Below are 24006 nucleotides of genomic sequence, written 5' to 3'. Positions count from 1 at the left end.
CATTTTATTTTTCTGTTATGCTGTCTGGTATTTTAGATATATTTTATTATTTTTGTATTACATTCTATAATACCATTTGTCCATTTATTTATTAACTTGGCTTTATTATATTGATAAGCTTGACATTGCAGTATTTAATAAACCGGTGCTATTGTTGTTCGCTGCTTTCTTACTTTTGAATTTAATCCTTTTAAAAAAATAATATAAATTGTTTAAATATCCAATTCGATAATTAAATTCCATTTGTCAATATATATTAATAGATTTTCATTAAATTTAACTGCATGACATTTTAATATTCAAATACTCGGTTTAAAAATTGAAAGTATAATTGATGATGATATGTGCTCAAATTAAAAAGTAGTTAACAATAGGTTAAAAGTAGCATATGTATATGTAACCCAAAAATTAGCATGTGTACATAAAACATTATCTAACTTATTCTCCTCTTAAAATTTAAGAGTAGATTTGTCTAGTAATTGATGATAACTACAAGTAGTGAAATTTTTAATTTTCTATCGACTTTTATGTTAAAAATTTGAAGGAGAAAAATTCGGTCTTGTCTATATCTACGACAAGAAAAACAATAAATTATAATAAATATAAAGATCACGAAATACATATATACACAATAATATATGTATCCTAAAATTCAGTATCTATATCAAAATATGGAATATTCCAAAATACTTTCTCAACAATTCTACAAAATTTATCTCTACCCTTATAGCCCCGGGTTAAGTGATATGATGGATCAACACTATATGTTTGACCCAGGGAAGCTTAATTGGGCTTAACTACCTCTAACAAACTAACAAATTCTGTTACCAAATAACCACCGTAGCAGCAACGGCCCAAACAACCTCCATCAGCTGCAGAGCCTGAAACCTTCACAATAAAAACCATGTAAAGAACAACTTGGCTTCAAGGTAACCAGACAAGCAGCCGTTTACGCCAGCGTCAATGAACGACACTCCCTCCTCGTAGTAGTTGATGCAAAGGTTGTGCATTGTCCGACCATATATTAGTTGTCATGCAAAATTATTAGTTGTCATGCAACTAATAATAGTTGTATAATGCATAATAATGGTTCATAATGCATTGTAAGTTGGCAACAATAATGGTTCATAAGTGACACTAATAATGGTTGAAAAGTGACATGGCAAAATCTCACATTTAGTAATTGTAATTTAGGGTATTTTCAAGATTAGTCCTTAAAGCTTCTACTATAAATACCCTAGCTCATTTAGCTTCAAAACCATCCCAAAGCATTCTAGCTTTCTTCCAATACTAGAGAGAATTTAGAGAATTTCTTGAGAGTTGTTTTCTCCTTTTTATCAAGAGAGAATTATCATTGTTTTCTCATTGGTAGATCGAGAGAAGTTGTAATTCCTATTTTCTCATAGTGAAATTCTTCTACCGTTGCCCGTGGTTTTTACCCTATATTATTTAGGGGGTTTCCACGTAAATTTATGTCTCTTTTATCTTCATTTTTATTTTCTCAAATTATTAGTTGCGATTTTGCTCTATCCGATAGCCGTCTTCTGCAACAATTGGTATCCGAGCCAGATTTGAGTGTGTAATATCTGCTTATTGTCTTTGTGGTTGCCACCAAAAGGTGGATCCTCCAACATAATAAAGTAAGAAGGTATTACCCATTCTTTGAAGGTTCCAGAGAACTATTCACGATAGTGAAATAGTGGGAGCTATCTGTAATAGAAGATATGACAACGAAATTTGACATTGAAAAAATTTAATGAGAGAAATTTCTCATTGTGGAAATTTAAGATGAATGCCATCCCGAGGAAAGATGGTTGTCTAGCAGCTATCAGTGAAAGGCCGGTAGATTTCACAGACGACAACAAATGGATCGAAATGGACGGGAATACTATGACAAACTTTCATCTAGCATTAGCAGATGAAGTATTGTCAAGCATCGAGGAGAAGAAGACAACTAAGGAGATATGGGATCATCTCACCAAATTGTACGAGGCCACATCATTACACAATAAAATTTTCCTTAAGAGAAAATTATACACTCTCCGGATGTCAGAATCTACTTCAGTGACAGAGCACTTAAACACACTGAACACTTTATTTTCTCAGCTTACATCCTTAAGCTATAAAATAGTAGAACAAGAACGTGTTGAACTTCTACTTCAAAGTCTACCGGATTCGTATGATCAACTCATCATCAACTTGACAAACAGTAATGTCACCAGTCTAGTCTTCGATGACGTTGCAGCTGCTGTTCTATAAGAAGAAAATCGGCGCAAGAACAAGGAAGACAGACAAGTAAATCTGCAACAAGCAGAAGTGTTGACAACGATGAGAGGGAGATCAACAGAATGTGGCTAAAGCAGCAGTTACAAACATGGTAGATTGAAGTCAAGAAGCAAGAAGAATTTAAAGTGCTACAACAGTGGAAAGAAGGGTCACTTGAAGAAGGATTGTTGGAGTCTAAATAAAAACTTCAATCCATAAGGCAATACTGCAAACACTTCAGATGATGGAGATGTTCTATGCTGTGAAGCGTCAACCACCGTGGAAGGTAGAAAGAGATATGCAGATATATGGCTCATTGATTCGGGAGCAACATATCACATGACCTCAAGAAGAGAATGGTCTCATCATTATGAACCTGTCTCAGGAGGATCTGTGTATAGTTGCAATGATCATGCCTTAGAGATCATTGGCGTGAGAACCATCAAATTGAAGATGTATGATGGAACAATTAAAGTTGTTCGAGATGTGCGACATGTGAAAGGCCTGAAGAAAAATTTATTATCCTACGGATTGTTGGATAATAATGCAAGTAAGATTGAAACACGGAAAGGAATCATGAAGGTGTTCCGTGGAGCGCTTGTGGTACTGAAAGGCGAAAAGATAGCTACAAACTTGTACATGCTGAAGGGAGAAACTTTGCTAGAAGCATAAGCCTCTGTTGTCTCATGTAGTTCAGATTTTGCAATGCTATGGCATCAGAAACTTGGACACATGTTAGAACAAGGAATGAAAGTCCTTATGGAGAAAAAGCTACTTCCAGGCTTAACAAAGGTATAACTTCCTTTGTGTGAGCATTGCATAACAAGTAAGCAGCACCGGTTGAAATTCAACACGTCAAATTATAGAGCCAAAAGTGTTCTAGAATTGGTTCACTCTGATGTATGGCAAGCACCAGTTACATCCCTAGGCGGAGCAAAATACTTTGTCTAATTTATTGATGACTACTCCAGGAGATGTTGGGTGTACTCTATTAAGAAGAAGTCAGATGTGTTTTCCATTTTCAAAAACTTCAAAGCGCGGGTGGAACTTGATTCTGGAAATAAGATCAAGTGTTTCAGAACAGATAATGGAGGAGAATACACAAGTGAAGAATTTGATGACTTTTGCAGGAAAGAATGCATCAAAAGACAGTTCACAGTGGCAAACACTCCTCAACAAAATGAAGTGGCAGAGCGGATGAACAAAACCTTGTTAGAAAGAACAAGAGCAATGTTGAGGGATGCAAGCCTAGAAAAATCATTTTGGGCAGAAGCAGTCAATATTGCCTGTTATTTGGTGAATCATCAACTGCAATAGAGCTGAAGACACAAATTAAGATGTGGACTGGTAAACCAGCTGATTATTCAAACCTCCATGTATTTGGAAGTATTGTGTACGTGATGTACAACGCCCAAGAAATTTCAAAGTTGGATCCAAAATTCAGGAAATGCAAATTCTTGGGGTATGTTGATGGAGTAAAGGGGTATCGCTTGTGAGATCCCACTGCCTGCAAAGTGATCATTAGTAGGGATGTTATCTTTGTAGAAGATAAGCTACAAAGAAAAGAAGACGGTGATAGCGCTGAAAAGTCAGAGACTACACAGATACATGTGGAAAAAGAGTTTGAACAAGGAGATTCTTCTGAAGTAGAACCAGCACATGATGAACAAGAACCAGAGAGTTCTGAAGTTCCAACAACTCATCAATCAGATCGTGTAAGAAGATGTCCCAATTGACACTCAGATTATGTTATAGAAGGTAATATTGCATACTGCCTTTTAACAGAGGACGGTGAGCCATCAACATACTAGGAGGTAATAAACAGCTCAGATGCTTCACTGTGGATGATGGCGAAGCAAGAAGAAATTGAAGCCCTTCATAAAAATAATATATGAGACATTGTTCCACTACCACAAGGAAGGAAGCCAATTGGTAACAAACGGGTCTTCAAAATCAAGAAAAATGGTGACGATCAAGTTGAGAGGTATCGTGCAAGACTGGTGGTCAAAGGATATGCTCAAAAAGAAGGTATTGATTTCAATTAAATATTTTCTCCTGTGGTTCGACTAACAACAGTTCGAGTAGTTTTGGCAATATGTGCTACATTGAACTTACATCTAGAGCAGTTAGATGTTAAAATAACTTTTCTTCATGGAAATCTTGAAGGAGATATTTACATGCTCCATCCTGAAGGTTTTAAAGAAAAAAAGAAGAAGAACTTGGTTTGCAGGTTGAACAAATCTCTGTACGATCTAAAGCAAGTGCCGAGGTGTTGGCATAAGAGATTTGATTCCTTCATTATGTGCCTTGGATACAACATACTTAATGCAGACCCTTGTGCTTATTTCAAGAGGTTTAGTGATAACAATTTTGTTATATTGATGTTGTATGTGGATGACATATTGGTTGCAGGACCCAACAAATATCATATTGAAGAATTAAAGGCACAACTGGCTGGGGAATTTGAAATGAAGGACTTGGGATCAGCAAACAATATTCTAGGGATGCAAATTCACCGAGACAGAAGTAATAGGAAGATTTGGCTTTCACAAAAGAATTACTTAAAGAAGATCTTGTCACGATTCAGCATGCAAGATTGTAAGCCAATTTCTACCTCTCTTCCTATTAACTTCAAATTATCCTCCAGTATGTGTCCTAGCAGTGAAGAAGAGAGGATGGAGATGTCTTGAGTATCGTATGCATCGACAGTGGGAAGTTTAATGTTCGCCATGATATGCACAAGACCAGACATTGCACAAGCAGTGGGAGTGGTTAGTCGGTACATGGCGAATCCAAGCAAAGAGCATTGGAATACAGTAAAAAGGATCCTGAGATACATCAAAGGGACCTCAAATGTTGCATTATGTTACGGAGGATCAAATTTACTTATCAATGGGTATGTTGATTCTGACTATGTAGGGGATTTGGATAAAAGCAAATCTACTACATGATTTGTGTTTAAAGTTGTTGGTGGAGTTATAAGCTGGGTTTCAAAATTGCAGTCAGTTGTGCCTACATCCACAACAGAAGCTGAATATGTAGCAGCTACATAAGCCAGTAAATAAGCAATTTTGTTGAAGACGCTATTGGAAGAGCTTGGGCACAATCAAGAGTATGTCTCTCTGTTTTGTGATAGTTAAAGCGCCTTGCATCTAGCAAGGAATCCATCATTTTATTCAAGGACAAAGCATATAGGAGTTCAGTACCATTTCATTCGTGAAAAGGTGGAAGAATGGACGGTAGATATGCAGAAGATCCATACAAAAGACAACATAGCAGATTTCATGACGAAAGCGATCAATGCTGATAAATTTACCTGGTGTCGATCCTCTTGTGGCTTGTCAGAGACGTAAGCAACATGATGATACAAGGTAGAAAAAATGGTGTGAAGATATGATTGTTCCAATTAAATCTTCAAGTGGGAGATTATTAGTTGTCATGCAACTAAAATAGTTGTATAATGCATAATAATGGTTCATAATGCATTATAAGTTGGCAACAATAATGGTTCATAAGTGGCACTAATAATTGTTGAAAAGTGACATGGAAAAATCTCACATTTAGTCATTGTAATTTAGGATATTTTCAAGATTAGTCCTTAAAGCTTCTATTATAAATACCCTAGCTCATTTAGCTTCAAAACCATCACAAAGCATTCTAGTTTTCTTCCAATACTAGAGAGAATTTAGAGAATTTTTTGAGAGTTGTTTTCTCTTTTTTATCAAGAGAGAATTATCATTGTTTTTCTCCTTAGTAGATCGGGAGAAGTTGTAATTCCTATTTTCTCATAGTGAAATTCTTCTACCGTTGCCCGTGGTTTTTACCCTATATTATTTAGGGGTTTTCCACATAAATTTTGTGTCTCTTTTATCTTAATTTTTATTTTTTCAAATTATTAGTTGCGACTTTACTCTATCCGATAGCCGTAGTCCGCAACACCAGATTGATTCAAGGTTTTCGAAGTGATTTTTTCAAGAGGGTTGAGATTTGTGTGGTATCATCAGCAGTTGATCCAGTGAAGAATAAGTTGCCGGGAACGTAATTTGGAGGAATGAGCTGGTCTAGAAATGTGAGCTTTATTGGCTTTAGAAGATGAACTTCATTAGAATCTGGAAAAACCGTTTCCCTTGAACTAACACCAACTTCCGTCGTCCTCGTCTTCTTCTCCTTCAAAATCTTAATCTGCTGTATCATTTTGGGTTTGGATGATGAAAAGAATCGGCAAAGTATATATTTATAGCATTTTCAATTGAATGTCGCTTCGTTTGGCAGAAAAGAACAGTTGTACATGAATGATATTACTTGGTGTTTCAGATTGCCAACTAGAATATCGCTGGTTCCGTCTTTATCATTTTATACATGAAGTTTAGATATTGTTATAATATTCATATATCATTAAATTCATATACTAATTTTTGAGAGAAAACAAAGATTTATAATGGATACAGAGATACTCGGATTGATAGGTCCAAAACTATGTTCCATCACTGGTTTCATCAAATGTAAAATTTAAATTATTATGATATGATACAGGTTTACTATTAGTTTTCGCATATTTATATATATTTAAAACTTTTTAAAGTTAGAAAAGCATGTATGATTTTACATAATTCTCTTATAATATTATTAATTTTAATTTTAATTGTACTTATAATTTTACTTGCAGCTCGAAAACAAACGGTTATACAACTAATTAAGAAAGCTGTGAATTGTTTATTAAAAGAAAGAAAGAAAGAAAATAACACGAATCAATTTATCTTAATAGTTAAAAAATATGTTTGTTATCCTTTGAGAACCAGGGATTATAAGGATGTGAACTTTTATTATCAAATGATTAAATTTTTTTAGAATAAATATTACTTTATAATCATCCTAAATTAATAATGATAAAATATAAAGAAAATATGAGTGAGATTACAATACGTCAGCATATTTTAATTTATTGTCACATAAGAAACTTTTGTACTAAAAGCCAAGAGGGCATCATAGATGTCTTAAAATCAATAGCAAAAAGAATAAAATACAAATTTAGTTTATTTTCCTATACTTGAAGCAAATTAGTTGATTTTTGCAAACTCAAGAGATTTTTTTCTGCGCTTCCAAAAAAGTTGTTCATGTAATCTGAAAACACAAATTCTGTGTAACGAGCCACCCCTCTTTCTCCACCACCTGAGGAAATGGTGCAATTTTTTGTGTTGCTTGCGGGCTTACGAATATTGGTATTGACACTCGAGATTTTGTGCTTGTGGTGCGCACTCTATGCTCCGCACTTTTGTGCCTTCCATTACTCCATATCTGAAGACAAATAAATTATGTATTAGATCACAATGTACACTACTCTTGAATTTTCCATAAATATAAAGCTGTCTTAATAGTTAATATTCATTCGAATCTGTAACATATCACCAACATTGATCACTAAGGCTCCGGAAACTGGAGGAATCTATACCCATTTTCCCCTCTTTTCCATGTCAACGTCTTCAGGAACTCTCACATACAAACCACCAATTCCATCTTGAAATAAGATTGTAGGAGTACCCATATCAGAATGACGTCCTACACCGACTGTGAGTTCAGGATTAGGACATGTTGGATAAAAGTTCATGTTAACCATCTTCTTTCCGATGAATGAGTCATCTAGTTCCACTCCCAGACTTCCCGTCAAAGCATCAAGCAATTTCCTCACCATCTCATTTGACGAAAAAGTAAGCCGTTGGGGTATTGCTTTTGTATGTGCAGAGAGGGTTGTTTGATATGAAACTGTGTTGTGGATCGACCAAAGGGAAGGAGGGGGCTACTAATAGTGCATGGATGGATGATTGTAAGTAATAAAATATTAATTTTGTGTTTGAACTTTTCAGGAAAAGAAGGTACGGGGGCGTTCGAATATGACAGTTTTTACCTTTGAAGAAACTTATTGAATTATGAATTCAAGACAAGTTGCCACAATCTCCATCTCTGACCAAAAAATTAAACAAAATGTCAATTAATGAAAAATAATTAATCTTTCTAGAACAACGACCAGAGTAATGATGCTCCCTTGAATGTTTCCCAATGAATCAAACTTAAGAACAATCCTTAGCTCTACCAAACCAAGAAAGAAATTGCTACACTTTTGCCAATGGCAAATTTTTCGACGACAAGATACAAGTCAAGCCCCTGGCCATCAAAAGAGAAACAGAACAGGACTCAGCAAAGCATCAAAAACTAGAAACACGGACATACGGATATTTCAAAATTATAAACTAAATATTAAATTATGGAAAATTAGAGTTTTCAAATTATTAATTATCATTTTAATTAGATTCTTTTATTAATCATTTTATTGATTGTTCTATTAGACGTCAACGAAAGACATATTTAATTGCGATGGTGTCTTTGATGGGAAGGCTGGTGCAGGAGTGGTAAGTCAGAAATAACCATCTTTTCATCCTTTTACAATGTTTAAAAGATCTATCTTTGGAGGGTTCTTCTGGCCTTAAAAGATATACAATTTTTACAAATGAATTGGTTATTGCGCTTCAGCAATAATTAGTTTCCCTTCATTTTTCAGTCAGAATTGGAGATTGTGGCAATTTACTTGAATTCATAAATTGCCAAGTTCCTTCAAAAGTAAAATAATTGTCACATGTAACATTGTCCTGCTGAAAAGTTCAAATCATTTGGGCATCACAAGTCAAGAAGAAAAATATTTTTTATTAGTACATGGTCATCCATCCATGCACTATAAATACCCCACATTCCGTTTGGTCGATCCACAACACAATTTCATAACAAACAGCCCTCTCTGCTCATACAAAACAATTACTTACATTTTTACACCCAAATGGCTCCAAGTTTTGATAGTGAAAGCTCCCTTTTTAATTTTGTCGTCTGAGATGGCAATGGCGTCAAAGGAATAGTGGATTCTGCCATTTCAAAGGTTCCCCAGGCTTACATTCAGCCACCCGCCGAGCAAATTGATAAGAACAATGCCACCAAATGTGACATTCCACCCACTGATTTGTCCAGGCTTGATGGTCCCGACCATGATGAAGTGGTGAATCAAATTGTTAGGGCTGCTGAGACTCTTGGATTCTTCCAAGTTATCAACCATGGAGTTCCCGTAGAATTACTCGACTCCCTTAAGCAGACCGCCCATAACTTCTTTGCCTTGCCTGCAGAAAGGAAGGCTGTGTATCGTAAGGAAGTGAGTCCATCCCCCTTAGTGAAGTATGGGACGAGTTTTGTGCCCGAGAAGGAGAAAGCTTTGGAATGGAAAGACTACATTAGCATGGCTTACACCAACGATGCTGAAGCTATGCAACAATGGCCTGTAGAGTGCGCAGGTACTGAAATATATCTATGAACTGTATTTTATTTTATTTTTCCTTGGCATTTCGGATAGAGAGTCATATAAGTATTGAAATTCTCTGTATAGAGATGATGCCCTACAATATTTGAAGACGTCACATGAGATGGTGAGGAAATTGCTTGATGCATTGATGGGAAATTTAGGAGTGGAACTAGATGACTCGAAGATCGATGCATTCATCGGAAAAGAAGATGGTTAACATGAACTTTTTATCCAACATGTCCTAATCCTGAACTCACAGTCGGTGTGGGACGTCATTCCGATATGGGTACTCTTACAATCTTATTACAAGATGGGATTGGTGGTTTGTATGTGAGAGTTCCTGAAAATGTAGACATGGAAAAGAAGGGAGAATGGGTAGAGATTCCTCCTATTCCTGGAGCCCTAGTCATCAATGTTGGTGATATGCTACAGGTTCGAATCAATATTAACTTTCAAAACCGCTTCATATTTATGTAAACTTCATTAGTAGTGTACACTCTGATCTAATATCTAAGTTTCTTGTATTCAGATATGGAGTAATGGAAGATACAAAAGTGCAGAACATAGAGTCCGCACAACAAGTACAAAATCTCGAGTGTCAATACCAATATTTGCAAGTCCAGAAGCAACACAAAAGATTGCACCGTTGCCTCAAGTGGTGAAAAAAGACGGAGTGGCTCGTTACACAGAATTTTTGTTTTCAGATTACATGAACAACTTCTTTGGGAATGTTCATGACGGCAAAAAGTAACTCGAATTTGCAAAAAACAACTGATTTGCGTCAAGAAAAAGAATTGTGCTACTTTATTCTTTCAGCCATTGATTTTTTGGACAAGAGAAATGCTCTTGTGTGACAATAAATTAAAAGATGTTTTACTTTCTTTCTATAGTTTTTTTTTATAAAACGTTGTAATGTAATTGCGATTCAGAATTTTATTGTATCCGTATATTTTAATTCAACCTCGGTTGTTTTAAATATATAACATTTGTTAATTATTTCAAAATCCTTATTCCTGCACATTCAAACGCTCCCTTTTTATGGACATAGAAACACAAAAGTAATGAAACATGTCTGCTGTGGAAATGCATGTTTGCATCAACCAATAAAAAGAAGCATCGAATTTTGCCAATTGTGGTATGGCTTATCATTTTTGTAATATGTTGGCATTACATAGAACAAATAATGCCACCTAGAAGGTAGTAAGCAGTCCGATTACTCATACGACACAAACACTATAGGCAACCTATTTTCTATTACATGCACAAACGTGAAACTAAGTAGCTTCATCAGTAATAATAACACAAATCAACCATGGAAAACAGTGGTTTCAATTGTCTTGCTGATGTACTTCCCCGGTGCATCAAACTTGGTGAAAAGTCTATAGGAAGACACCAGTGAGACAACACAGCATAGCAAATTACAGTGACAAATGTGATGATCACTGATGTTGTGTCTTTGTGACAGAAACCAGAAAATGACCCACAAGCAGCACTCCAGGTGATTGCCGAATCCCCTTTGTCTGCCAAGTAAAGCACCTCCGTTGATACAGCAGCGGCACCCAGGATTATATATGTGAAAATCTGCAGGAATATAAAAATATATATATGAAAATCATTATGATGTTAAATGGTTGATGTAATTAATGGGGAAAAAAAGTTAAATTAGATGACCTGATCTAAGAGGAAGAAAGTCCAAGCTCTAGGCATAGTTGAGGGACGAGGCATGAATGCAACAATAGCTGAAAGAAGGGAATAGCCTGCACAGATTTCATTTGCGTGCACGAGATACCTAAAAAAAGGTTTTAAAAAACCAGTGAACTCTTTATATAAAGAGTTCATATTGATTCAATTAGTTAACTACTAAACTAAATTTGTTTGATCTAATGGGGTTCTTTACACTCTAGTAAAAGACTTAGGTTCAAGGTTAAAAAAAACCTGAAAGCTCCAAGATCTGAGTAGGAAACCGAGCCGAACTCATTGAACTGAGAGTCCTTAAGCATGACAACAATTGCAGCAACCCCTAAAGCCATCGGCACCAACCGTAGCATGGTCTCGGCAGTCCTCATGCTGGTGTTCACTTCTTCCTCGTTTTCATTTCTCGAAGACCCCATTAAAGCCATTGGAGACCTTGTTGTAGCAGTAGCAACACCATTACCCTTTTCACTACTCTTCATTATTTCTCTCTTTTCTTTTTCCTTGTTCTAGCTGTTGATATTGGAAATATGTATATACAGCTATGGCTGAATACCTTATTAATGGGATTCAGGTAAGGTAGCTGGTGAAATCAATGAACGGCATTCAAGGCATGTGCATTAAATAAAACAAAGCCTTCCTCTCTATCACATGGTTGGTGTTATGGCTTAAGTTACCATCTTCCATGCTTATCTTCCCTCTCCCATCAAATTCTCATTAAAGCACAAATTTCATTTTACCCGGTCTTCCATTCCATTAATCATGTGTCAAGTCAAGCATTAAATGGCTACCAAATACTAATTAATTTCTTTATGTCCTATCAATTCTAATCTATGTATAGAATATGGCATTGAACTATTTTTTCTTCTCATTTGGGGCTCACTACAAACCTCACATAAGAAGAATTATTTGTTCATGGGCTGAGATTAAACAGGCTTCTTTTAAATATGGTTTAAGTAATTGTTTTGCTGGTAATTTTTAATTTAATTTTAACATAGTAATTCTTAATACTGTTTTATAGTGAGAAAGCCTAGTCAAGCTTATGCAGGTGAACATGATTCAACCCTGAACAAATATTTACCCATAAGCTTATAGTTACCCATAAACTTATTCAAGCAGTCCAATGTGTTTTTATCAAAAAAAATAAAGTAGTCCAATGTGTGATTGTGAACTCATATTAAATTATTAATTATATAATTCTTTGAATCAAATGTAACAAATCGAGTTGATTTTAGATATAATCAAGATTCATTTAATATTACTATTAGTACAGTTTTCGAGTTTGAAAGAGTTTTTACTCTTAGAGACAATACTAACAGGTTCTTCAACATTACTCATTGCAGAGACTGAACTCTTAAGCATAAATGGATTGGATTCCAACACTTATTGAGATCTGGTTCTTCAACATTTCTCATCCTCAACATCCATTTCTTTCATCACAACTCGATATCTACAAGTTTCATCACTGATACCACACTGTGATGAGGACAATATTGCAATGTATAGATTCATGGCCCTAGTTACTGAGATGCAGAAATCAAAGATGGTTTTTATAACCAACAGATTAGTACCACTTTTAGTCCCTTGGGTGGCATGCCTGACCTTCAAGTGGAATTCAATGGCATTCTCTACAATCAAATGCTTCTAAATATAATTCAAACTCATTGACAACTCAGTTCATCACACTCTTTTGAATGATTTGATACTCGTGTTTCAAGGACTCAAATTTATTAACTGATTTACAATCTCCATCTTATTTCAACACATCCATACTTCATATGAGAATTAGGGTTAGATTCCTTGAAATTGATCCAAGAACTTTGCCTTAAAATATCAACTTTCACTTTTAACCCCACTATCAGCTTCCCCTAAATCCAACAATCTTAAGAAGCTTAGACAAATTTCATACATTTAACATTAAGAGTATCAATTTCAATTACAATAATAACAAAAAAAGAGTTTCAAACCCAATTCTCAAAAAAAAAAAAATCAAAACTCATACAGCAAGTTGAATATCACCTACTTCAAGCTGAGCAGCAATCTCCTCCAGTTGCTTCTTAACACTCATATCAATCAATTTCGAGCCTGAATTCCCATACCTGATAGTAAACCCGGCTACCAAACTTGGGTCAATCTTAGTTTTAATCCTGACATTCTTAGCACCAGTCAGCTTCTGCACCTGTTTAGCAATCTGAGCCAAATGCTGAGACTCCAATGGCACAACTGAACTCACCACGGCCAACTCAGTATCCGTCAGCTTATTGTAAACCATCTCGAACTCCTTGGCAATTTCTTTGATAAGGTCAATCCTCTTGGCGTCAACCAGGATGTTCAAGAAGTTGGCCGTGTGAGGCTGAAGCTCCGATGATTTCACGATTTCGTCCAGGACCTGACGCTTCTTGAGGATATCGACGGTGGGGTTAGCAAAAAAGTCGAGGACTTGAGTGTCGGAGAATACTTTCTCGATTTTTTCGACGTCGGAGGAGGTGGTTTCGAGGCTGTTGTTTGACTTGGCTACGTCGGCTAAAGCGGTGGCGTAGCTGGAAGCCGCTGTTGCCGACATTCTGGCACCGCCGATGAGGGGGCGAGAGGTGGTGAGTTTGAGGGAAGGGAAAGTGGCTGAGAAGGAGAGGTTGAGGGAAGGGAGGGCTCTGGGGAGCTGGGAAGAAGGGAGAAGCTTTGATCGAATGGCGATTGAAGTTTGCTGAAGGGAAGCCATTGATGAAAGACTGGGACTTTCGTATGAAAGATTGGAACTTTCAGAATTGAGAAGATGAGGAAAATGGGGATTTTGATTTGTGGAAAACAAAAGGGGGGGGGGGGGTTTATCTTGAACTGGAAGAGGAGGGCCACTTGTTGGATTGTGGAAGATAAACTAAACTGCTGACTTCCACATACATTTTAGTAGAACAAAAATAAATATATATTATTGTTTTGTTAATTGATAAATATTTAATAATACTATATAGAAAACAAATGCTGATTTCAACCCCAAAAATGCCGAAATGAAGATATACTAGTAATTGAAAGATGTGGTTGTTGAGTTTGCAATCAACCTACACACACGTATCAAAATATATTTTCAAAAATTATCATTTGCATTAAACGTTATATAAATAACATTAAAATTTTAAATTTTAAGTTACAAATGGAACACTTAATCAGAAGAATCGTCTTATATTAGAATTCTGCGATACCTAATATTATTGGGATAATTTTTTTAAACAAAGTTATTTAAGTAATTATATGATCTTAATAGTAAGAAAATAAATGTTAAAATATCGTTATAATTCTTTTTATCTATTTAAAAAAGTTCGTAATATTGGTGTTAATCGTCATTGTCGATGTTTTTTATTTTTCCTTACTTTCTTGCATTATATATTTAATTTCCTTATACTTTTCTTTTTCTTTTTAATAATTTTATCTTTGTGACATATTTTTATTTGTCTTGTGTTTTTCTCTGTATTTCAATCGTTTGGTTGTTGTTTTCATTTGTTTTTTTTAGGGTTTAATTTGATATGTTACGATTGATCAATATGACGCTTATTTGTTATCATGTTGATCTTCCCTGCTTTAAACATTTGGATTAAATTTGAATATGTGATTTGAGTTCTTAATAGTTTTTTCACGTCACTCAACTCTAATTTACGATTTATCGTTAGTCTTTTAGTAGTTTGATTCTCTTATATGATAAGTTTATCAATGCAATTGGATATGTTTGTATTTATATTTATATTTTAATATTTTTTGTTGGATTTTTAACTATTTTTTTGTATGATCCTTTAATGATTTTAAGTGAATAGTTTCTTGTGTTAACGATTATAGAAAAATATATTTCTTATATGTTAATTTACAATTATGATTGTGAACTTACATCATAATTTTAGGTATTTTCTTTTTTAAAATAAAATTAGCTCCTTCCGTAAATCATTTAGAGAAGCTTTAAAATACATGGTAAGATTTCCTAAATGATTTTAATGCCTATAACAACTTAAAAATAACATTTGGTCATTATTGTTGTTGTTGAGAGTCTTAAGGAAACTTACCTTCCAGAAATATTGGAACCTGAAAAAAAAATATTGCAGGTTTTATAGATTTGTTTGTTTAGATGAATTTGAGAATTTAAATTTATAACGTTAAAAAACATTTTGTAATAAATGCTTGTTAAATTAAATTAATTTTTTTAAGTTTTATTTATAAATATTATTTTCAAATACGAATTTTAAATTGTAAAACTACTACAATCATCAAACTTTAAAGAGTGTTTTGGACTTGCAGTTTAAATATAGAATTCTCAACATATTACAAGTTTATCAAAATTATTTGTTCAAGTAAATTTGAAAGTACCCTAGGGTTTTTCCTTAGGTTTTCTTGTTTTAACCGCTTACTTTTTTTTTTCTCTTAGCCGACGGTGAAACTATTTTTAGTAAGATAAAATAACCTCAGTGACCAAAAATGATTTATAATATACGATTTTAATCAATTTTTTTTGGATTTGCCAAAATGACCAACTAAATCGCAATGTGATCGATAATTCGCAACGCGATCTCCGGTATCGCAAATCAGTTTCCAGATTTGCAACGCGATTCTGACTATCACATTGCGATTTCCCAAATTCGCGTTGCGATTTTCCTAATTCGCAATGCGAATACGTAAATCGCAATGCGATTTACATAGCGCCATTCGTATTAACGCGTATTTTTTTTTCAAATTCCAAACACAAATATATTAATATATCGGAACACTGAACCGTCCACAGTATATCCCGTAATCGCAACTCATAACCTAAAACCCTAAATCACAACTCAGTCTCATCTCCATCTCTCACTCTCTAAGGCGGCATCCGTCCCCATCTCCGACGAAATCAGTCCCCACGACGATAACAATCTCCATCTCCGGCGAAATCATTCACGGTCAGAAATGGAAAATCAACCACCGAGGGTTAGTTTTTTTAATTATTTTTATTTTGAAATTTTTGCATTATTATTAGGTTTTTCATATTAAAATTGATGATAAGTTTATTGGTGTTTTCAATAATAGATTAACCATTTCACTTAGATTGCTTATTATATTCATCTGATTACTGTCAATACTGCTAAACTGTTTAGTTTTTACCCCTGTGAAGTTAGTATTTGTCTTTGTTTTGTCTTTTGGTTGAAGTAATGCAATCCATTCAAGTTTATTTCAATTTTAGTATTTGAAACCGAGAATGACTATCGCAACGAGTGAATCGCAACGCGAAAATGACTATCGCAATGCGAATTTGACTATCGCAACGAGAGAATCGCAATGCGATTTTCATTTCGCGTTGCGATTCTTGCGTTGCGATAGTCATTTTCGTGTTGCGATTTTCATTTTCGTGTTGCGATTTAAAGTTTCAGAAACTATTATTCTTCTGCAAATTGAAACTTGAATGAATTGCATTACTTCAACCAAAAAACAAATACTAAATTCACAGTGTTGCAAATTTAAGTTTGAAGAATAAACTACTACTCTTTATTGTTCATATCTTCACAGTGTAGTTTTTGGTATATCTAAATTGGTATGTTTATTGTTTTTGCAGAACTTTTATTCGGCTCAATTGACCTTAAGAAATAAAGTAAGCCTGGCCAAAATAATTGCGTCGAAGCTTTCACCTGCACAAAGAAAAATATTTGAGGATACTTGCTTCGGGCCATGGCTGAAAGTACAACATCTGGGTAGAGATGCTATGTTGACCCATCTGTTTCTTCAAACCATGACTAGCAATCTAACAGAGACTATACAACGTCGTGATGAAGAGATATGGTTTGATTTTTCACCAGCGTATACGTGTTTTGGGCGGGAAGAGTTTTGCTTAATCACCGGTTACGCTTCGGACACGATGATGTAGATCGATACACTAGACATATTACCCGCATATCATGGTTTTCCCGGGTTTTTCTTGAGCAGTCAACGGAGAAGTCGAATTTACACGTGGAAGACTTGACGAGATTATTGAATAAGAAAGATAGTTTTACTCGGATGGATGACGTCGATGTTGTCCGAGTATGCCTTCTAATACTTTTGCAAGCCGACTTTTTAGGCAGAGAGGCCCGACAACCTATTCCTAATGATCTAATTAAATTGGTAGAGGACCTAAATGCATGGAACCTGTTTCCGTGGGGTTCGTATCTATGGAGAGCTACATGGAATAAGTTGTCGTCTGCCTTTAATGATCGGAAAAGTTTGCGTGGCGATGGTTCTAAATACACTTTGTCAGGCTTTATTTGGGCCTTTAAGGTAATAATTTTTATATAATGTTTCCAAAATTATAATTAATTCTTTAACAATTACTAATGTTTGTTATTATATTGTTTGTAGATTTGGATATTTGAGGCCTTTCCCGCCATGCAGACATATGCATTAAAAACTTCCAATGATATTCCTAGGGCTATTTCCTGGAAGAGGAAACGGTCCTTGCAGCAATGGGAAGATTTACTACCGTATACTACAATAAATAATGTAAGTTAACACAAATACTACCATATGTTTATAAACAAGTTATTACTAGTACACGTTTAACTTTGTTTGAGCTTTTATATTGTTAGGAGGCCAACACTCCATTACAGAGGCTGACACCTACGGAAGCTGAGCTTGCCACTGATTGGTGGCAAGCTAGTAAGCTTTTTTTTGATGGCACAGATGATGAGCAGCCACCACTTCGAGAGCCATCACCTCACCCAGAGCCATCACCTGATCGACCCGAATATACACCTCCACAACGAGAGTCATCACCTATTCTGTCACATCATTGAGCCTCTTCTCCACCATCACCTCATGATAGGCGACCGGCAAAGATGCCACGATGTTTATCTCCCTGTTCTCCACCTCCACGGGATGAGTTAGGGGAGTTACGTACTGAGGTCAATGCCTTGCGTGAGGAGATCGGTACTTTACGCGACGACAATGGTGCATGGCGTGTTGAGGTGTCTACTTTACGTGGTGAGGTAGCAGCTCTACGTGAGATTGTAGCATCGTTGCAGAACGAGGTTCATACTCTTCGCAACAAGGTAAGTTTAATATTTTTCGTATTTAACTTGATGATAAATTTACTCGTAATTTCACTTAGATTGCTTAGTAAATTCATTCGGTTGCTGCCAATATTGTTTAACTGTTTATTCTTTAACCCTGTGAAGTTAGTATTTGTTTTTGGTTATCTTTTGGTTGAAGTAATGCAATCCATTCAAGTTTCAATTTGCAGAAGAAGAATAGTTTACTGTCGCAATGCGAAAATGACTATCGCAACGCGAAAATGACTATCGCAACAAGATAATCGCAATGCGAAAATGACTATCGCAATGCGAAAATGGCTATCGCAATGCGAAAATGACTATCGCAATGCGAATTTGACTATCGCAACGAAAGAATCGCAATGCGAAATGAAAATCGCATTGCGATTCTCTCGTTGCGCTAGTCAAATTTGCATTGCGATAGTCATTTTCGCGTTGCGATTTTGTTGTTGTGATTTTCATTTTGCATTGCGATTCTCTCGTTGCGATAGTCAAATTCGCATTGCGATAGTCATTTTCGCGTTGCGATTTTAAGTTTCAGATTATATTCTTCTTCTGCAAATTGAAACTTGAATGAATTGCATTACTTCAACCAAAAGACAAATACTAACTTCACAGTGTTGAAAATTTAAGTTTCAAGAATAAACTACTACTCTTTATGTTGTCATTGAATATGCACTAAACCTATATGTTGTCCTTTTAAATGTTTATATAAGTGCTTACTTCTGGAATGTTATCTGATGCATTTTGTGAACAATGATATAATAATGACTTGGGTAAATACCGTGCAAGTTTGAAATATATTTGTCTTTGTTCTCACTGTTTAATATCATGTCTGTTTATTTACTGATATATGTCTTTTTTTGTAAAACATCATATTGATGCATGGGTGACACATCTTCTAATTGTAAGGAAATTGAAGAAAAATATTAAAAAAACGCGATATATAATTATACCGACGTCTTTTCACGTAGTTCACTTGAAGAATCAACGACAGGAATCATATGTGTTGGCTAATGGACAAGCTAAACTTTATCCTGCATGGTGGGAGGTCGATAAGGTTAGTATATTTGTTTAAATATTTTAAAGGTGTTCATAAATAAGTGTGCAATTTGAATTATTACATTTCGATGCAGGTGTTTATCCTTGTTTTGGACCGTACTCATTGGTTTCTCGTCGAGCTTCAGCTCCCATCCCTAAAGACAATAGTATATGACAGCATGATAAATTACATATCATTGTCTGATTTGAGAGATATGATTAAGGGATGGAGCTCTCATTTGGCTAAATTCTTGGATGCAATTGATTATTGGACTAAGTCTGGAAACAAGAAGCCAAAGAAGTTCAATGTTACAGTTATCAGAGACGAGACCGCGCCACAACAAACGAAGGAAGCCAGAGGGGATTGTGGTCCTCTCGTATGCATATGCTTGGAGCGTTTGACGACAGGAAGTACACATTTTCTACCTCCCACCGATAAAGATAGAGGTGCAGTAGGCTTGTGGTTTCGGCATTTTATGGATAGAGCGATATATGCGAGACGCTGCCTACCTGCATCCGCGTTATGAAAGTGTCCATAAACAATTTGTAAGTCAAATGCAAGTGTTGTTAAACATATTTACTCTTTTTGGTTTGAAAATGTTTGGTTAAGTAGCTATAATTCAATAATTTGTTGTTTGTAGGTTTTAGATGTGTAGAAAGTGTTGTTGATTCAATGTTTGGTTTCTGCAGGTTAATCCTGAAGTGAGCTGCGTGAAATGGATGTATGGGTGCAAAAGTTGATTTCATTATTATTTTTGATTGTTTAATTGATTTGTAAAAGATGATTTGTAAATGTTGATTTGTTTAATTGATGTGTACATAATATTTGTGCTTGTTTAATTGATTGAAATGTAATAGTTGATTTGTTGATTTCAATCTGCATTATGTTGAATGCAAAACAGACTATCGCAACGCGGAAATGACTATCGCAACGAGAGAATCGCAATGCGAAATGAAAATCGCAACGAGTGAATCGCAATGCGAAAATGAAAATCGCAACGCGAAACTAATTTCGCTTTGCGATTTTCATTTTCGCATTGCGATTCACTCGTTGCGATTTTCATTTCGCATTGCGATTTTCATTTCGCATTGCGATTCTCTCGTTGCGATAGTCATTTCCGCGTTGCGATAGTCAATTCCGCATTGCGATAGTCATTTCCGTGTTGCGATAGTCATATTCGCGTTGCGATTTCCGTGTTGCGATAGTCAAATGAATGTCTAATAAGTGATAACAACTGAACATATCATAGAAATGTTCAAACTTAAGTTACTAATACATGCCTAACTGAAAATTGTAAAAGTTCACACATAATATACACATAATACAACGTTTGCATTTAAAAATCACCTAAGTTAACAGTCCTAAAAGATGAAGCCGGTTGTGATTGGGATTTTGATGAGGATCCATATTTTGGTAGAGGAAAAGATGATTGTGATGACACTGGTGATCCACATGTCAACCTTGTATGACCACTTTCCTTGCACCGACTACATGTCGATCTCTTCTTCTCTTCACTCTTAGACGGTATACGATCGTGACTTTTTGGTCGGCCAGGTAGCCTTCTGTCCATGGCTGTTGGCAAAACTGTTTGTAAGTTATCTGGTATGTCCCACTCAGAAGGATGTGGAATAGGGTAGACAATCTCTCCATAAGTCTGTCAATATACTTCTGTAGTGTAGCAATCCATAGCGTATGCGCTTGAATCATCTTGGTTTAGATGAAGAGAAACTTTTATAACATGGCCACACGGATAACCAGATGTTTGCCATTTCATACAACTACACGTCTTTGCATTTAGATCGATAAGCCCATTTAAGTTATTATCCAGTACTTCAAACAAAGTGTTTGAACATGGTTCAACTCTCCATGACGTTGACTTCACAACACGTTTCGTTATCTTTTTTTCTGTCCATGGTGTAACACGATGTTCCAATGTTCCTGTAAATTTAAATAAATAATACTTAGTAAAATATATGATAAGTTACGAATTTAAAGAAATAATACCTGCATGGTTTCTTTTCTTGTAGTACCACTGTTGAATAGAGGCTCAAAAAAACTCCATTAACATAGTAATGGGTAATTTCCGGGAATGAAGACTTAGAGCGTTGACTGATTCTGCACTATTAGACATCATGAAACCATATCTTGCTCCAAGTTGATGTACTCTTGACCATCTTTCAAACCCGACATCTTCTAGTGTTTGAGCACACTGAGGCAAAACACGTCTTAAACAGTTTATATGCTTATTAAAATCCACTTCCCGATAAGCTTTTACAGCCTTCCAGTAGGTTCATTTGTGATTTTTTATATCAGCATACCTTGATTTTAGATTTCTATACAAATGAACACCACAAAGTTCATGAAAAGCATATGGGAAACACCTTCTAACAGCGTTGTCAATTGAGTTTGTCCTATCGGATATGATTGTCAGATTGCTAATAGGACCTATGCAATCCCTAAGATGTCCCATAAACCATGTCCATGAATAAGAGGTTTCAGATTTGCCAACCCCGTAAGCTATTGGCAGTATCCCATTGTTAGCATCCATGGCTACTGCTAATAAGTTTACTCTAAGGTATCGACCTTTTAAATGTGCTCCGTCAACTATAATAAATAGGCGCATGCAATTAATAAACGAACGAATCTACAAAATCATATACACAAGAAATATAATCATTTAAATGTGAATGCATGTAACTAACAAAAATGAGTCAACAAAATTATATTGATTTACTAACCGCAGCACCAATGGCGATAAACATCAACTCAAAGCGGCCATCTCTATCTGTTTTGATATGAGTTACCGATCCAGGATTTTTCAGCTTTAAATTGTGACAATAAGCCGGCAGTTGGGCAAACGATGCTTCTGGCGACCCCCTCAACAATTCCAAGGCATAACATTTGGCTCTCCAAGCTTGAGAATATGAGATACTAATCTTGAACCGAGCATTCATGTCAGTCATAATTTCATGTCCCCGATATACCCTACCATTCAAAAACATTAACTCAACCAGAAAACCACCCAACACCTTTTTGTTTGCCTATCTATGGTGAGGAAAAACTTGGGTTCTTGAACATGTATGTTTATCAATAAAAGTCCTAACTTGAAACATTTCGCAATCTTTTATCCTCTTTGCAATCATACGCCAGATACAGTTTTTGTCAATCATACACCTTGTTTCGAAACGATCTTTGCTTGATTTGTTAACTTTTAGTTGATAGCCATCTTCCACACATTTCGTATACAAAGCTATCTTCAAGTCTTCCTTTGTATCAAAACAATCATCTTTCTTGATACGAATAATTTTTGTGTAACAATCAACTGCTATCTTTACCAACTCTTCTTCCGGTATCTGAAGTAATTCTGGCATATTCCAGTTATACTCCCGTGGCATTTTCTTCGAGGACTTTTCTTTGGGGATTTCTTCTTCTTCTTTTTCTTATTCAGTGTTATATGAATTACAGAATGGATGTTCAACATGTTCATTTACAGTCGTAACTTCCTCCTTATTATCATCAACAATATCTTCCTCGGCAACGGCTGTTTCATCATCAAAATTCGGGTATTGACCAATATCAAAATCATTACACGCAGGGTCTGTTTCTTCTTCTGAAAAATCATCAAAATCCGAGTATTGACCAAGATCAAAGTCCGGGTATTGACCAAGATCAAATTTCGAATACTGACTAGTACTCACAATTTTTTCTGTTGGCTCATCATCGTCTAACTAGTCAATACGAAAACCGGAATTTGGTACTGAAAGTTGATTGGGATTTGGATTAGGGAAAGGTTGTGGGTTTTGAGATTGTGTTTGGTATTGGAAATGTGGTGAAACAATATTTGCTTGGTGATGAACTTGTGGTGGAACCATTAAATTTTGAGCACCATAAACTGGGGTTGAAAAACTTAGTTGATTACTACCCGCTACTGACCCAACTTCACTACTTCTAGGTTCAACAACATACAATGTAACATCATCACTTGAAACACTAATGTAAGCAATGAATCGTTCAACATCTTCATTGTCGGTTAACAAATAAACTTTACAATTTCTCTGATAAGATAGCCTAAATCCACTTAGGGGCTCTAAATTCAATTTATTTGCAACACGTAACATTAGAGTTTCATAAGTTAACTTTTTTAATGACAGTTTTAGTTGAAGATTCATGGGTAAAGGCATATATTGTAAAACACCATGAACATTTTCCCATGACCCTCCAAAACACAAATCTATCCAAACATGATCAACATTAGATGATTTCATTATTGTAAATTAATTTACTAAACAAACGAGCTGCGAAACTAAAACCTGTTGCCGGATGGGGAAGGATGTCGTTGGATATAGGAACAAATGTCGCCGGAGAGAGTGATAGATGGAGATGGAATGAGTTGTGATTTAGGGATTTAGGTTGTGAGTTGCTGCTGCTGCGTAGTTATATACCCAAAACATTTGTATTGCGAAATTAAAACCTGTTGCGAATTCAGAAATCGAGTTGCGAATTTGAAATTCAGTATTGCGATAGTCAGAATCTCGTTGCGATTTACAGATTCGCATTGCGATTTACGTATTCGCATTGCGATTTACGTAATCGCATTGCGATTTAAGTATTCGCATTGCGATTTACGTAATCGCATTGCG

At 35.5% G+C, this 24006-nt stretch overlaps 1 protein-coding gene and 3 pseudogenes across 1 annotated transcript; 1 reads left to right on the top strand and 3 right to left on the bottom strand.

Moving 5' to 3' along the window:
• LOC120127778 overlaps positions 1-9006 on the bottom strand; it is a 31425-nt pseudogene extending 22419 nt beyond the window's left edge.
• Positions 9007-9091: 85 nt separating this feature from the next.
• Positions 9092-10376, top strand: LOC120127777 (annotated as a pseudogene).
• A 477-nt stretch (positions 10377-10853) lies between these two features.
• LOC120127678 lies at positions 10854-11993 on the bottom strand (annotated as a pseudogene).
• Positions 11994-13180: 1187 nt separating this feature from the next.
• LOC120127956 (ATP synthase subunit delta, chloroplastic-like) lies at positions 13181-14090 on the bottom strand. Its single transcript, XM_039145755.1, has one exon. It carries the CDS (start codon positions 14010-14012, stop codon positions 13290-13292), a length of 723 nt encoding a protein of 240 aa, XP_039001686.1. The 5' UTR covers positions 14013-14090; the 3' UTR covers positions 13181-13289.
• Between the last annotated feature and the right edge of the window lie 9916 nt (positions 14091-24006).

This window comes from Hibiscus syriacus, unplaced genomic scaffold (assembly GCF_006381635.1).
Source record: "Hibiscus syriacus cultivar Baekdansim isolate YM2019G1 unplaced genomic scaffold, ASM638163v2 tig00110472_pilon, whole genome shotgun sequence".
Classification (NCBI taxonomy): domain Eukaryota; kingdom Viridiplantae; phylum Streptophyta; class Magnoliopsida; order Malvales; family Malvaceae; genus Hibiscus; species Hibiscus syriacus.
The sequence above is the reverse complement of the archived record's forward strand: the minus strand, read 5'-3'. Positions and strand labels throughout refer to the sequence as shown.

What these genes read in the sequence shown, in the direction of transcription:
- LOC120127956 (XM_039145755.1), bottom strand. Translation starts at nt 14,012, where the DNA reads ATGGCTTCCCTTCAGCAAACTTCAATCGCCATTCGATCAAAGCTTCTC.